Below are 15,185 nucleotides of genomic sequence, written 5' to 3'. Positions count from 1 at the left end.
CCCCCCGCCCCGTGACTCGGCTGCCTCCCGCGGGCGGCGGCGGCGGCTGCCGGGCGGTGTCGTGCGGCCCCCCGCGCCCGTGCGGGGACTATGAAGCACCATGGTGTGGTGTGACCGTGGCGTCCAGATGCTGCTGACCACGGTGGGAGCCTTCGCCGCCTTCAGCCTCATGGCCATCGCCATCGGCACCGATTACTGGCTCTACTCCAGCGCTCACATCTGCAACGGCACCAACATCACGACGGACGAGGCGCAGGGGCCGCCGCGGCGGGCGAGGGGCGATCTCACGCACTCGGGGCTCTGGAGGATCTGCTGCCTCGAAGGTACCGAGGGTTAAGGGGGGAGCAACTTCCCGGGGGGACCGGCTGCGCGCCCGGAGCCGCCGGGCAGAGCCGGAGCCGCGCCGCTGCCTCGGACACGGCCGAGGAGGAGGATGGCGTTACCGTGGCAACCGGCATCTCCGAGATTGCCATGGGAACCGGGCGGCGGGATGCGGAGCTCTGCCCGGGGGAGCGCTGCCCAAGGGAGCGACCTCGCGCCGCCGCCCCCACGGGGCTGCAGGGCTTTGAGGGGATCCTGACGGGGTCGGGGCTTTGGGGTGCATCGGAGCCCTACAGGCTTCGGGGCCGGGCACCCCCTAGGGTTTTGGCCTCAGGGGCTCTGGGGCTTGGCCACAGCTCTCGGGCGGGACAGTGGAAACCCAAGTTCCTCCCCGTGTACCCTCAGATAGACATACCGAGAGCCTGGTTGAAGATGATGTTGCTACTGTTCAAATGCTTTGGTGTGCACTCGCGGTTACTTAGTACAGCGCAAGGGTCAGGCTGAATGAGATTAACAAAGAGAAGGGTATGTGTTTGAGGTGCCGAGATGGGTAGCAGGACACCCCACTCCCCGCAGAGGCCAAACATGTGGCTTCCTCTCTGAAAATGGGAGTTGTAGCGAAGGGGGAGTGGGTAACTGCCGGGACAAAGAAACACATGGGTGTTCCGAGGGTTTGGTATAGCAGATCGGGAAGCCCAGATGGGAAAACACATCTGTCAGCCGCGTGCACGGAGCTCTGGCCGTGGGAAACCGGCATGTCCCAAGGAAAGGGGCACACGCCGTGGGCTGGCAGTGGGACCAGGGCCATGGGGCTCTGCACCCCCTCATCTACTGTGTCTGTTTCCTCTGTGTGAGCATCTTCCAGAGCCTCAGTGATTCTGGATGAAAGGGAGAGCACGGAGCAAAGCTGTTGACTTTTGCTGAGCTGCTCTGTGGCTCGTGGGGGTAGAGGGTACGCCGGAGTCTTTCTTCCCACAGTAATGAGCGTGGCATAGCGGCTGCAGTGCGCCCAATTCCATCAGCACAACTTAGCACACATGAACTTTGTAAGCCTGGTTTTGTGGTTTATTCTGACTGACAGCTCAGCCCAGATGAGCCCAGCTATAGTTCAGTCTAGCAGCTGTGTTCAGAGGTGGTTTTTCTCCCCAGGAAAGGCTGTGGTATGGTAGAAGCACCTCATCCTTAACGTCTGTTCTCATCTTCTCCTTTCCCTAACAATTAAAGGCTACAGTGTAATGTAATTTTCCTCTTAAATTACCAACTTTGCTACCTAGTGACAGGATTCATACGTAGAATAGCTGTAGGACAAGAAAATATTTTTAGACAATGAAGAGAATAAGCATTATTGAAATGTAAAGATTTGTGGGTAATAATAATGCTTGGCTTTATGACTCCTAAAGGAAATCTAACTCTCGGTGTGGGCTATCATGATACTTGGAAAATAAGGGCTTGCATCTGAAAGCTCCTGAGTTTTCTTGAGAGGTGCTGAGCATCTTCTGCTTAAACCAAATCTTGTCGTCTTCACTGAGCTTGTTCTGGTGTCTTCAGTCTTCCTTTTCCACGGAAAGCAAGTTTTTTTGCATCTTACGGGGGTTGCTCTGCTAGGCTGGGCCTGTCATCTCCAGGAGAAATCCCTGAGTTTCCCGAAGTCAGGATCTCTGTATGGTCTTCCAGGAATCTCATTCATAGAAATGAAGTGCAGCTTTGACTGAAACTGATGGAATTTTTGCCTTGATTTTAGCTTAAGTCAAAACTTTATTCAAAAGAAAGAAGTCAGGGAAATAGGCAGCATTGCAACCAGTGCCCGGTAATGCCGGCTGGTCCGTGGTCCCATTGCATCCCTGGGACAGTGCCTCTGCCTTCCTGGGCATGTTTTATTTCCAAGGGTGTTTGCTGGAATATTGCACGCAGCAGTTGTGTGCAAGTGAACCTCGAATCCTCATCAACTCAGGGGAGAAAAAACCATTTCATGGGCCCCATCTATCCACTGGCACTCGAGCTGTTCTGCTCAAAATTCAAATGCTCACAATGCAATTACAAAGCTACAAATTTTAAAGTTGTCAAATATGTGCTAAGAATGGACAATTTTGAGAAAGCTGTCATCTGTTCTCAGATATTCTCTCCTACATTTTCGGTATGTTCTGCCTTTGTAAGATAAAATCTATAGATGCATTACATTATTCATGTTTTAAGCCGTATCGTGGGACTCTGATTTTCACGTGGAAAGGTTCCTTTGTTCCATAAAATAATAAAACTAGAAGCTGGTTTAAAACAACACCCCCTTGACTGCTTCAGAGCATCACTCATTCGGAGTGGATGAGTCTTTAATAAAATCAACATCACAGCTGCAACTCTGAGGAGATGCACAGCAAGAAGATGATTTCAGGTATAGATTTCTGCATGTGATGAAAAGGTCTGGCCTCAAACCCATTTTTAGAACTTTTTCTGTGTTTTGAACTAATAATTATAAAAAACAACTCAATTTATTTTAATGGTCTTAAGCACCAGCTGACTCATCTCGAAAGACAAATCAAAGCCACCAATGTGCAAAGCTGAAAATACCTTAAATGGCCTCCCAAGTTGCTTTTGACATGAATAAAGCATTTCATCGAGTAAATTCAGGTCAATTGAAATTTTCCATTGAAATGCGTCTCAACTATATCCATAAAATAACCTCTAAGCTGGGTTTTGAACAATTACCTCTATTCCCAGTTTCAAGATTTCAAACAAAATTGGTGAAACAGAATGGGAAAGAATAATCTTCTAATCAAATTATTAGGTGTTCCTTGATGTTTTCCTGGTTTTCTTCTTTGAGACAGCATTTTACCGCAAATCAACATCATAATGATAACTGGAGAGAAGCAGTTTAGGGATCCAGCCTATTATCTTTGTTTGGAGCTGCAGTTGTCTTGGGGATGAAATCATGTTTCGGTACTAGTAGGCGATACTACTATGGAGCTTAGTCACTCAAGAAGTAGCATTAATGATATATCAGTCAAGCTCTTGCCTATATAATCCCAATTTTGTTCTCTTAGTGTGTTTGTCAGAGGTGGAGGTAGGAGGCTCATTGAGTGGATTTTAAATAATAGCAGTATTTCTGCATGGAGTTTTAAGATTTTGATCCAAGGTAATTGCCTTAAGTAGGAAACTGTTTAAAATAATTCTTGGTGTGAATGTGAGCATAGCAGAAGTGGATGCGATTCGCCTGAGCCTCTGCAATAAAATGGCCCAGGGGCTCCTTGGCAAGCAGGTTTCTGGTTTTCTGGGGACACAGCATCTGTGATAACTGCAGTTTTGACAGCTACAGTAAAGCTGTCGCTGGAGTAAGAAGTTTCGGATGAAGTCCCATGCAGCAATGCAGCCGTTCACACCTGAAATCTCCATCCCAACCCACAAGTTAATAATACAAGCAAATCAGCCCCATTTCAGTGGCTGCTGTTCTGGCCTGTGTACACACTTGTGCTATGGTGCTGTGTATTTAATCAATAATCTTTTCGTGGTCAAGCTAACCTAAGAAAGAGAGCTTAAACCACCATGATTTTCCAGGAGCCCCTATTCCTGTGGTAAATGTGCAGCACAACTACTTAAGTCTTACAAGGAGGATGTGCTGTTAAATATTTGCCTAGAAGACATAAAAAGATTTAAAAAACACCACTTTATCCACTGAAACTGCTTATCTTGGTGGACAATCGTGCTGAAGTTAATAGGACAGCTCACAACAGGGAGCTCTGCTCGTGACATCAAGATACGAAATCAAATAATGTAATTTAAATTTAAAATTATTCTAAGAGTATTTTATTAAACACTTCAGCATATGAATGTCTTTGAAGCCATTGTGTCTCCTGCTTTTAGTGTTCCCTGTTTGCCATTTACTTTTCAAGTGGTGCAATTGGTTATTTAGTTCTCATGTCCTTCCTGACTGGGTGGTTGGAACCTTTATAACCGGGAGGAAGAAGCGAGTAAATCATTTATGACTTGAAAACTTGCACAAATGCACATTTGCACAATTATTTGTGAGTCTTCCAGCTTGGATGAATGCGCACGAATGTGGGAACTGCAGCACACGCATGCGCTGCTTCCATGGATACTCTGGAAAACAAAATAAAAATGCTTATACAAATGTTTGAGGCAAGCAAATAAAGGAAGGCTGCTATCCATCAATACTGCAAATTCATGGCTTTTCCAAACAGAATGAATATTCTTTGGTATTCTCAGAGCAAAGCTATGAAGTCCTAGCACCACCGCTGTTTGTAATGAACTAAGCACAATGCAGACTTTATATTCACGTGTTATTGCCAAAGTTTTATTTGTCAAAGAGTAAATGTTGTATGACTTTAATGTCAGACACGACCTGACTTGGAGGGTATATCCACAGGCATATTTAGAGATGGTTGGTTGGTCTTCTCAGTCTTTGTTAAGCATGTGAGTCTTTCATTATGAAAGAAAGTAGCTGCAAATGGAGAATGCACAAGTGGGTGTACATGCGATGAAAAACTTACCCTGTGTATGCCGTAGCCTATTTCTAGGACAATCTATATGTATTTTGTACATGTGTTATAGGTCCTGAAGAGTGAATTTGCATCCACGAATCTTTCAAAACAAATATAAACATGTTAGAGAGAGACTTTTCTGAGATTCAGCCCATGTTTTCATTCTTTCTTTCCATACATCCTACTCCTACCTTCTCCGTTTCCTTGGTAAAACACATGCTGTTGAGAAAGTGCCTGTGCTTTGCTCACTGTTTTTAAAAGGAATTCTTAGAGCTCTAACGTCACCTTTGAAGCAGTATTTGAAGCAGTGCAGTTTTGCCAGCAATTGATGGAGTGATTTTTGACGGCCGTTTTAGGTTGAGTTTTTGAAAGAGCATTCCATTTGCTAGAGAGAGTTTCTGAATTTGGAGCAATCTTTCAGGATGCAGAGTTAACCCCTTTGAAATACTGCCCATAGGATAACACATTTTAAAATACCGAGGAATTTTGTGCTGGAGGAACTGTCAGCAGAAGATGGGTTGAGGCTTTATCTGCTCTGGAATAAAAAAAGCACAGATCTAAATGCACCTGTTTGAACATTTGTAACAGAGGTTCTCAGATGACTGTATTGATGTAACAAAACATCCATTCTTCCTGAGATGCTCTGTGAAACAGGGATCTGAAGGTAATTGACTGAATATATGTTGCTTTAATGAATTAATTTGCTTTCTTGAACTCCATCTACTATATAGCCAGTAGGGAGCTATCAGGCTACACGAAGGTTTTGGTTTTTTCTTCGTGGCTCTCGGCATGTCAGATATCCCAGTGCAAAACTTAGAACCCAAAGACTTTCTGTGCATTAGCGATACTCCCTGAAGGCTGTAAACCAATGAGAGCACATTTGTAATCCAGCTGTAAAGTTTCTTCATCTGTGTAAGATGTAATGTGGAGAATAATCCTACCTCGGTTCCAGAAATGTTTTGTGAAGGGTCAAGGAGACGTTGGGTTGTACAAATGGGATACCTGCGGCTGCATTGTGCTGTAGTTACGTTTTTATTCTGTATATAATTATAATGCATATTGTTGCTGGTTGACAGATGGCATTTGTGGCAGTATCTGTCAGAGCCATACTAAGTCATTTTGGGGTTCATGGGGAACCTTTGCAATGTAATATAATATAGTCTTTGGGCTTCTTCCAACAGCCATTACCTTTAACTGACCTTCTGCCATGGGCTTTATTACTCTTCTTAGATACTGGCAGGAGCTCATGGCCGTTGTGCCTCATCAGGGCTTGCCCTGCTTTCTGGCAGCCCTACTAACCCTCACCAGTGTGAACTGATAAAACAGGCAAATATGTATGTTTTCTGCTCCTGTAAAATTTCACCACAGTCATTATTTCCCTGGTGAATCCTGCCCCATTGCCTGGGTCACTCTGCATTACTTCAGCCCAGATTGTGTTGTGGTTGACCTGTTACTTTGGTCAGTCTTGCCAGGTGCAAACACATGAATCACCTTAAAAAGCTGAGGGGAAGGGGAATATATCCAATATCCCCTTTCTGTAGCCCTGTGTATCTTTACAGACAAAGAAAAGAAAGAACAGTAGGCAGGGAGGCCAGTGCTTTCATCTAATTTTTACTCTTTTGGGAAGGTGAGCACTTAGGTACTGAGTGTAATATGAAGTCTGTTATTAATACCACTCAGCACCCAGATATTTAGTTGGTGTCTGTGTGGTTTGTGTGTCAAAGACCTGAGCAGTAATTTCTATATCCCCAAACTGGAAATGGAGAGGGAGTAGGAGGATGGATGGGCTTGTGGGTCTGGGCTTAGCTAGGTTTCTTGCCTTATTTGGGGCCAGTTACTTCCTCTTTCTGCTCCTGACTAGGAGGGAGAACTGTGCTTCCTTCCCACCCACTTTCCTCTCATACTAGTAATAAAAGGGAGAAGAAGATGCGGAGAAACTGGGACACAGCAATAGGGCTGCCCGGCTCAGAGAAGGCGCAGGAACATTAACTGGGTTTGAAGCATTTTGCGTGCAACTTATGTTTTATACATGCAATATTTTGTGTTTCAGCATGTGTTCCTTGAGGAACAGGATTAGGTCTGATTCTCCACCTACATAAATTTAAAATGCTTTCTAGGAAGGCGGTGGAATTATGCCAATATGAAGCCAATATAAGAGGACGGATTGTAGATCTGTCCCTTCAATTGGACCTTTTCCTGCTGGTCCTTGTTTTCTGAGCCAAGACTCATCTCGAGAAATAAATCGTACTTCCAAACTGAAAAACTGGTCCTGCTTCCAAACATTACTTTGTGCTTCTCTTCATTTTCGATTTCTGTTTACTGGTATTTATTATGTCACAGACTTACGGTTCAGCATCCAAATTCTTACCAACAGATGGCAAGGCAGGATTCACAGGAGTAGTAAAATAAACAGGATAAATACACAACTGCCCATATGTCTGAGAGGCTGATACACATTTATGACTTCAGAACAAACGGATGTTTTCAGTGCTGTGCAGGGCTTCTCACTGTTTTCTGCCTTGACCTAAAGCCTCTCCCTTCATCACATTTTGCTCAGTTGAATTACAGTATATTTTGTCCTCTCTCTTCTATTCCTGGATAGTTGTTTCCTTTAGTTATTTGCCTCCACTCCTGAAGTACATCAGTTCATTTTACCTTCAAAATGTTACAGAGGAAGGTGGCTCTCTCCTGGGCTTTGCCTCATATTTTTTCTCTCAGAGTGGTTGTTTTGGCTGTTTTGAGGGGTACAGAGGGGAGCTGGGGACCACATCAACATTTGAGATGGTGCCTTTCTCTGTATTGGAATTTATTATCATATTAATGATAAGTGGCCTCTCTGATACCTCAAAATAGCAAGCCTCAGGGCAAGCTGCCTGCAGGATGGATAGCCCAGCCTAGACAGACTTTAGCTAGATTTCCCTTCAGACCCAGGAGCATTTTTGCCAGTTGTTGCCTGCTGCAGGTCAGATGCAGTAAAAGTGTAGAAGCAGTTCATGATTTAGCCTGGCAGATAGTCCAGCCCCTCCTTCTGCTCCTTCTTGTGGCATCCTGTGGCCTTAACATCTTTGCTCTCATTCTCTTTTGGCCGTTCCTTGCTGAAATGTTGTAACTTTCCTTCTGCTAAAATGATAACTTCTATATCAGCTTTTCAATGACCATGCAAGAGTCTTCCTTTAGAAAACTGGTAGATACTGCCCCAGGGAGAAACTTAAGATTTCTAATTTCTTTTCTTAACTCTTGAGCATCTCCGTGCCATCCTGCCAATGAAAATACCTGACAAAAGGCATGAAGTTTGGGTTCTCTTTTCTCTGTTTTACTTTGTTTCCCATGGGTTTATCCAGGCTCCTTATTAAATTACAAGTAGCACTGTAAGTTCTTCAATTTTCTTGCAAATGGTATATGTGAAGGAATGCTAGATTATAAACATGGTCACGATACAGAGAGACAGATGAAAGGAGAGCGCATTATGGAATTACAGTATTTCCTGTGCAGATTGCCAGGCCCTGATACTAATTAACCTCTTTTATTGTTCTTTTTCAAGCATTCCGCCTTTTAATTGCTGTTTTGGAATTGTGCCACTTAGTTATGCCCTTTGAATGGTTCTCATTTAGCCGGTCCCATTAGCTTCATAATGCCAGATATTTCAAAGATACTGAGAAGCAATGAGCGTCCCCTGTTTGAGTGGGAGAGGTACCCAGTTCTGTGAGGAATTACCACCCTTGTTTAGCTGCCAGGGGTGTTTTTTCAGGTTTAGTTAATAACCATTTTTAAGTCACTGCCAATTCTTTACTGGAGGTTTCATATCAATTTTCTCCCATTTATACATTTCAAATAATGCAATTTTGTGTAGAATATGGATGACTGATTATTTTCTCCTGTCCAAATATATAGCTTTCAATAATGTTAGGATTGTTATTGTTTTACTTGCATCCCAGAGGCATAGTTTATCTGCTGTTGCTGCAAGGCATTAAAAAGGAACCATGGCATGTTGCAATTATGACTTGAAATAGGATCTTGCCAAAGCTACGTTGCCTAAATATAATCAAATCTAAAATAGAACTTATTGCATACACCTATCTTAGAGCTGTGCATACCTATCTCATGGCTCACTGAGCATCAGTGATGGCTATTAGCAAGACACGGGATAATTTTACTGTAAGAGTGACAGAGCACTGGAACAGGTTGCCCAGGGGGGTTGTGGAGTCTCCTACACTGGAGATATTCAAGGCCCGCCTGGACAAGTTCCTGTGTGATGTACTGTAGGTTACCCTGCTCTTGCAGGGGGGTTGGACTAGATGATCTTTTTAGGTCCCTTCCAACCCTTGGGATTCTGTGATTCTGTGATTCTGTGATTCTGTAATTTTGTTGTAAGAACTGCCATGCTGTTGAGTTGTTTTCTTTAAAGGTCAGCCCCCAGCATTCAGCTGCCTGCAAGCAAATGGAATAGCAAGCTCTTAATGCTGGAATACCTTGTGACTATTTAGACTGAGTTTTCAAAGGTAGCCAGATATGAAAGCTAGTAATATTCCTTCCTATCTGACTCACTAATGGCAATAGTGGGCTGTAATCATGTTTGTCTAGTGGATCTTCTAAACTCAGGTAAACCATAGCAGTGCTCCTTTGCATACTTGAATACATTTTAATGCAAAACGGGCTTGAGTTGGTTTCTTTGCATGTGTGTTTGTTTTTAGCAAGCTGATGAAGCAGCAAGTTGCGTTATGTCGCATCGCATTTTTATCCACATGGATCTTCAGCAGGGTCAGAGCCCTCAGAGTCACTGAACAGAGCTCAGTTACTTGAGCCAGTGGAGTAAATAGTCCAGAGTGCATTGCTACTCTGCAGATACACCTCTGCTGATGGTGGGTAGGTTATTTGTTGGCGATTATGAACTGCCAAAACTTTGGGAACTCAGTTTCCAGGGTGGGCTGCAGGGGGAGAGCCCCAGACTCTTCATCTATTTCCTCCTCAGTTTACTGTCCCAGGATCCCACTCTGCCACCTGACATATGCCTGGCTGGCAGCAGTTTATTCTGTACCATTAAATCTCAGCAACATTAACAATTTCAATCAGGTTTTATTCGGGGAACTGCTGGAAAACATCAGTATCAAGCAAAGCTATCCTAGACACGGTAAAATATCAGCTAATAAATCAGGAAGCTAAGTAACGCTTTGGAAACAGCTTCTTAAACCCACGGTTGCTAACTGTAACCAGTTGGGTCTTATCCTCACTCTCCTGCCAGCAGGCAGCAGAGCATCAATTATTTGCCATTACAGCAGTTTTGAGTTCACCAGTGTGCTCTTTGCAGACAGACCAACTTCTTCCCGATGGACCGGTAGGATGCAGACGGCCTCAATCCAAAAACCCCTCTACATTTATGCATGTGCTGAACCTGAGCCAATAAACCTGGCAAGAGGCTGAGTTTCTTGGCTCAGGCTTCGTGCTGCTTGGATCTGCCCACCCTGCATTTGGATCAGAGCTGGTCCATGTCCCCCCAGCTCTGCCTGCTGCGAAAACACGTTTTTGTCTGTCGACAAAAGATGCTCTGAGATGATGAGTGGCTGTTTCAAAGGCTGTGGCTTATGAACTCATATTTCCAATGAAGTTTTGTCTTTGAACTCCCATTGGGAGTCAACAAGATTCAATTTTTTAGGTTACTTAGGTGTTTTCCAAAAATATTCACCCAAGACTATCTGCTAATCATGAGATTTAACATCCTGTGGTTGTCCTCAGTAGACAGAAGGTTTGCTGCAGAGGTTGGTAAGCATTTCTCCTTTGCTCGGCATGTTTTGCTGTACTCTTGCCCTTGCCTTTAGCACTGGCAAATGCAGACAGTTTTGGAGATGCTTTGGGATCCTTAAAGATGCAAGACCTGGAAAAAACCGTGCAGTATTTAGGAATAATGCTAGGGCTGTATTCACAGTATCACTTCTAATTATAGCCATTCAAACAATTCATTTGCAATGTCCCGCTATGGTAGTGCTATTAAAATAGAATCCTCTGTATAGTTTGGTAGAAAATTAAGAGGGGAAAAACATAACCATCCCATTCCATCTGGTGGCTTTGAAAGAGGTTTACACTCACAACTTGATTTCTAGGGATATTCGCCTTGGTTTTGCTTGTACTCCTGGTCTGATTTTTAATAACTTTGAGTCTTTCAGTAGCCAATTCCCAGCGACATTTTTCCTCATGTTATTTTAATTCCTGTTTATAAATGGCAGCATTCTAGTTGGACACAGTCTTTGGACACAGCAGCAAAACCCTATAGAGAAGGAAAAACAGGCCAGAAATTGTCCACCTGGTTTCTTAAGTCTTACCCATGGCTTCAGCCACACAAAGAGCCAACACGCTCAACTTTGCAACATCAGAGGAGCACTCACAAGCTGGATGAAGGGCAAGTGGTTCAGGATCAGGGCCAGACCCAGGCAGCCAGAACCTCACTGTTGGCACCTCCAAGTGTCAGTGCTGGATGCAGCCACTCTCACAGGTTATCCCTTATTCTGGCATGACCCTAGGAGGGCTGAGCAAGTGGTTGCAGCTGGCCAGAATATGGGTACGCAGTTCCTAATGCTGATTTTATAGCATTTAAGTGTGTACCTGTTTTGGTGGCCAGCTGGCACGGTGTTCAGCCTAAAATGTGTGTGTAAGCCCTGTATTAAAAGAGGCATAAGAATTAGCGCGTATCAAACATGTCATTAGGCACGTGCCTGGTAGACATAATGTAGGATAATGAGTATGATCACAAGAGTAAATTAATAACTGAAAATATTTCTTTATATGTATGCACACTTAAAATAGGGTAAGAACTAAGTGACACTTGTGTCACCAGTTTATAATTAAAATGCAGTGCTTGAATGAAAATGTAAGCTTCAATTAGCCGGCATGACCCTGCTTCCGGCTTTACTTCCCACTGAAAAGCAACGATAACAAGCTCACATTTATTATCAGAGTTTTTCCTGGAGCTGTGCACTGAAACATGCTCACATCTGAGCCCTTTCACTGAAGACATTTTTTCGCTTCAGCAGTTTGGCATGCCATACAAAGGCTCTCTGATTTTTAGTGATGTTCACCTCCTCTTACATAAAAATGTTTTCTGTGCATATTATTTGGTTTTTAGTTAAAGTCCAGGTGCACGGGTTACTGAAGAACCAAAAGGATGCCTCATCACATAGCACAATGGGTAATTATTGCTGAGCTTCACTGTATTGCACAGACAAATCCTTTCTGGGAGCTCAGCATTGTAACCATGAGAGGGAGAAAATACCTACTATCTAGCCCAAAGTCCTGCAAGGGTAAGAATAGATCCTTGGGTATATGCTTTGCTCGTTTAATTTTTAACTATCTCAAGGGACAGAGCTTCATAATTTTGTTTAGAGATACTATTTTGCATTTTAATTTCTCCAGTGGGAGAATTATGAGGTCTCGTGTTCCTGTTTTCATCCCAAGAGTCTTTTTAGTTAGGCTCTTTGTAAAAAAGATAAATAATTCTTTGGGTTTGGCCCCCATTTAAGCCAAGATTTATCTTGATTTATGCATGATCCACGCAAAGTTTGATGCTGCATTGCCTAAGAATTGAGGTTCTGATTTCTGCAAGACAGGGAAGGGTCCCTGGCATTCCCTGTGGAGGCAGGGATTAAACCCAGGTCCTTTGAAAGGGCAGTTCTGGATATGTGTGTGCTAGGTGGGGACCTGACTATGTCAACATGCAGGAAGGTCAATGCTGTGCTGCTACACCTTGGCTCCTACCTATCTACTCAGTCTGGGTACTGGCTGAGCACTGCGTGCAGTGGGCAATGCCATCCACTTGGGATCCAGATCCTTAAGGTGCCTTTTGAGAGCTGCTGACAGCAGCGGTGCCTTCCCACACACAAATCTTGCCAATGCCAAAAAGAATAGGAATCTTTTAGTCTAGGGCTTACTGAGCCTAAAGATGCCTGTTATGTCTTGAGGACATGCAGTAGGCACTCGGTTGGCCATTTTTGCACCCTTCAAATGGGTCCATGTGCTTATAAGGCTGCAGAAATCGGAGTCCAACCTGATTTCTATTTGGAGTCATTATTTTAATCTTATCCTTATTTTAAGTCCTTCTTCTTTTAAATAGGGAATGCCCTTCTCAGCCAGTGCTGAGGATGGCTGGTGAAAGGGATGCAAACCCTCACCAGCCCCAAAATGTCAACATTGAGCAGTTGAGCCTTCAGAAAGCGTACTTAAGGAATACGTCCTCTCTGACAGAGATGGGACCAAATGTCCACATGGATATCTTCTGCAATGCCCTCTCCAATACTTCAAGCGATTTCTACAGGCAGAATTCTTGTGATGTAGGAGTGGATGTCAAGCCAGGATATCTCAACTCAGCATAGATATGTGCTCTTAGCTTTGGGTCAGGCAGTGATGTGTGGTGTAGTGAGAGCCCCCAGGGACTCTTCAAGTTGTAAAAACTACAAACCTTCTTCTGGTTTTTCACTGGTGCTATTCAGATGGGACAGAGTGACCTCTCCAGAAAGCCTGTCCAACAGCAGCAGCAATCGCTCTCAATAACATTTAATAACTACCCATGGAGAAAATTACACTCTATTTAAAAAGGCCAGGAAAATCATCCTCAGTTTAACTCTGCTGACTTTGGTAGAATTACACCAAAACTGAGGGTTTCTTTCTGATATCCTTTCCCATACTAATGTTCAGGAGCTGGGCTGAAAAAGCCTTTCAGAGGCAGATTAAACAAGTCCAAATGGTGAAATATACTTTTAATTTTCCTTTGCACACATTATTTTAGGTGTAGCTTGGAACTCTGCCCTTACGAGAGGGATCCCTTTAAATATGTATACAGCCTCAATATGTAGCCACCTTCATACGTTTTTAATGCTATGTTCCGTTCTAAATTAACCATTAAATAACCCTGTTCTATAACGTTCCATATTTTGCACTGCTTTTACAGTACCATTGGATTATTATTTATTTATTTTGCTGTGGAACAATGAAGATGTCAAGGCAAGGCCCAAGGGCACCATGGAAATTGAATTCTTGGAGCACCACTGCTGTTGCCATGGTGGACACGCACTCAATAGCACACTGTGCTGCTCTGCAAGCCAAGGGGATTAAAACCCTATCTCTGCTGCTGGGCCATGTCAGTTCACTGCTGTTACAATGACAGTTCTTCCTTTCCATAATCATTGTTCCCAGGATCAGGGGGGAACAGGTACTGAAGCAAACCTGAGCAAGGAGGTGAAGGTGCTGTGAAGGGGCAGGATGCGATGTCTCTGTTCTGGAAACCACAGTTGTGTCAGGCAGGTTTCTGCCTTTTCCAGAGGCTTTTCTCTCTTCTGTCTTCTCATTTCACGTTACTTAGCACGATGCTACAGTACGCCAAGGTGAATAGTGCAGAGCTCAGTGCTGTTAACTGAGTCAAGGATCTCTACTATTTCCTCAGCCCCGATCCAGGCTGAAAACTCACAGATGAGTAAAAGTGTTGGTGCAAGCCATGGCTTTTTATAACAGTGGGATTTACGAGTCTTGTTTAATTGTGCCGCATTGACATAGCAAAATGATTTCTGCAGAAGCTGCTCATGGCTTATTTCCATACTGGTTTCCCTCTCTCCTAAGGGGACCATAGGAGAAGGCTGCACCATAAGATCACAACTGCATAACCAAAAAGTTAGCAAAAGCCTCAGCAGATTGACAGGCAGCACACATGTCCCAGGCTTGGTAGGGAGATTAGTCCCCTGATAAAGAGAAAGAGACATCAGAGCTCGTTCTGTGCCCTGTTATACTGAAAACAAGAACAAAATAGTCCTGCACACTGCTTCCCAAAGAAGAGTTGCATCCCTCAGAGCTGAAATCCAACCTCACCTTCTTTTGCTTGCTGAAGCAGCCTTACCCTGTACTTGTTTTGTAAGTAAGGGCTTCAGCTAAGTCAGTAGAGATTTTGTCTGAGGATAATGGGCTCAACGAAATACTGAAATGCAATTTCCCTGAGTTGCAGTGTATTGAAGGAAGAGCTTGAGTCACAAGCAATCCCCTTGCAGCAGCAGAGCTGTACACGTTGCTGAATCAGTCCGGGAAGGATGTCACCGTCTTATGCTGGCAGATACGGTAGTTTGTAAGAAGCACAGGGGTATTTTTGCATCTTCCCTCCAATGAACCGAATCTGGTACGGTTTGGTTCCAGCAGTGACTTGGTTTAATTGGGTTTTTAAATGTACTGTTAAAGGAACATTTTTCTCTCCAAACAAATGCTGCCTGAACTTGGCATTCCTGATGTATTCCTCGTTAAAAGAAGCCAGGCAGCAGCTGAAATACAATGAACTGCTCTCTTCCTCCGCAGGAAAGGCAAGGTATGGTCAGGCTTAAATTGTGCTGTTATTTAAGCCTCTTCTTTGGG

General features: G+C 43.9%; 1 protein-coding gene across 1 annotated transcript in view; it reads left to right on the top strand.

Annotated features, from left to right (window-relative positions):
- Positions 1–100: 100 nt before the first annotated feature.
- The window catches only part of CACNG4 (calcium voltage-gated channel auxiliary subunit gamma 4), a 39,217-nt gene continuing 24,132 nt past the window's right edge, over positions 101–15,185 (top strand). The window contains exon 1 of the mRNA XM_065693629.1: positions 101–323. Within this exon, the coding sequence (XP_065549701.1) occupies positions 101–323 (223 nt within the window). The remainder of the gene's footprint in view (positions 324–15,185) is intronic.

This window comes from Lathamus discolor, chromosome 13, assembly GCF_037157495.1.
Source record: "Lathamus discolor isolate bLatDis1 chromosome 13, bLatDis1.hap1, whole genome shotgun sequence".
Taxonomy (NCBI): Eukaryota; Metazoa; Chordata; class Aves; order Psittaciformes; family Psittacidae; genus Lathamus; species Lathamus discolor.
This window is presented reverse-complemented; position numbering and strand designations above follow the sequence as displayed.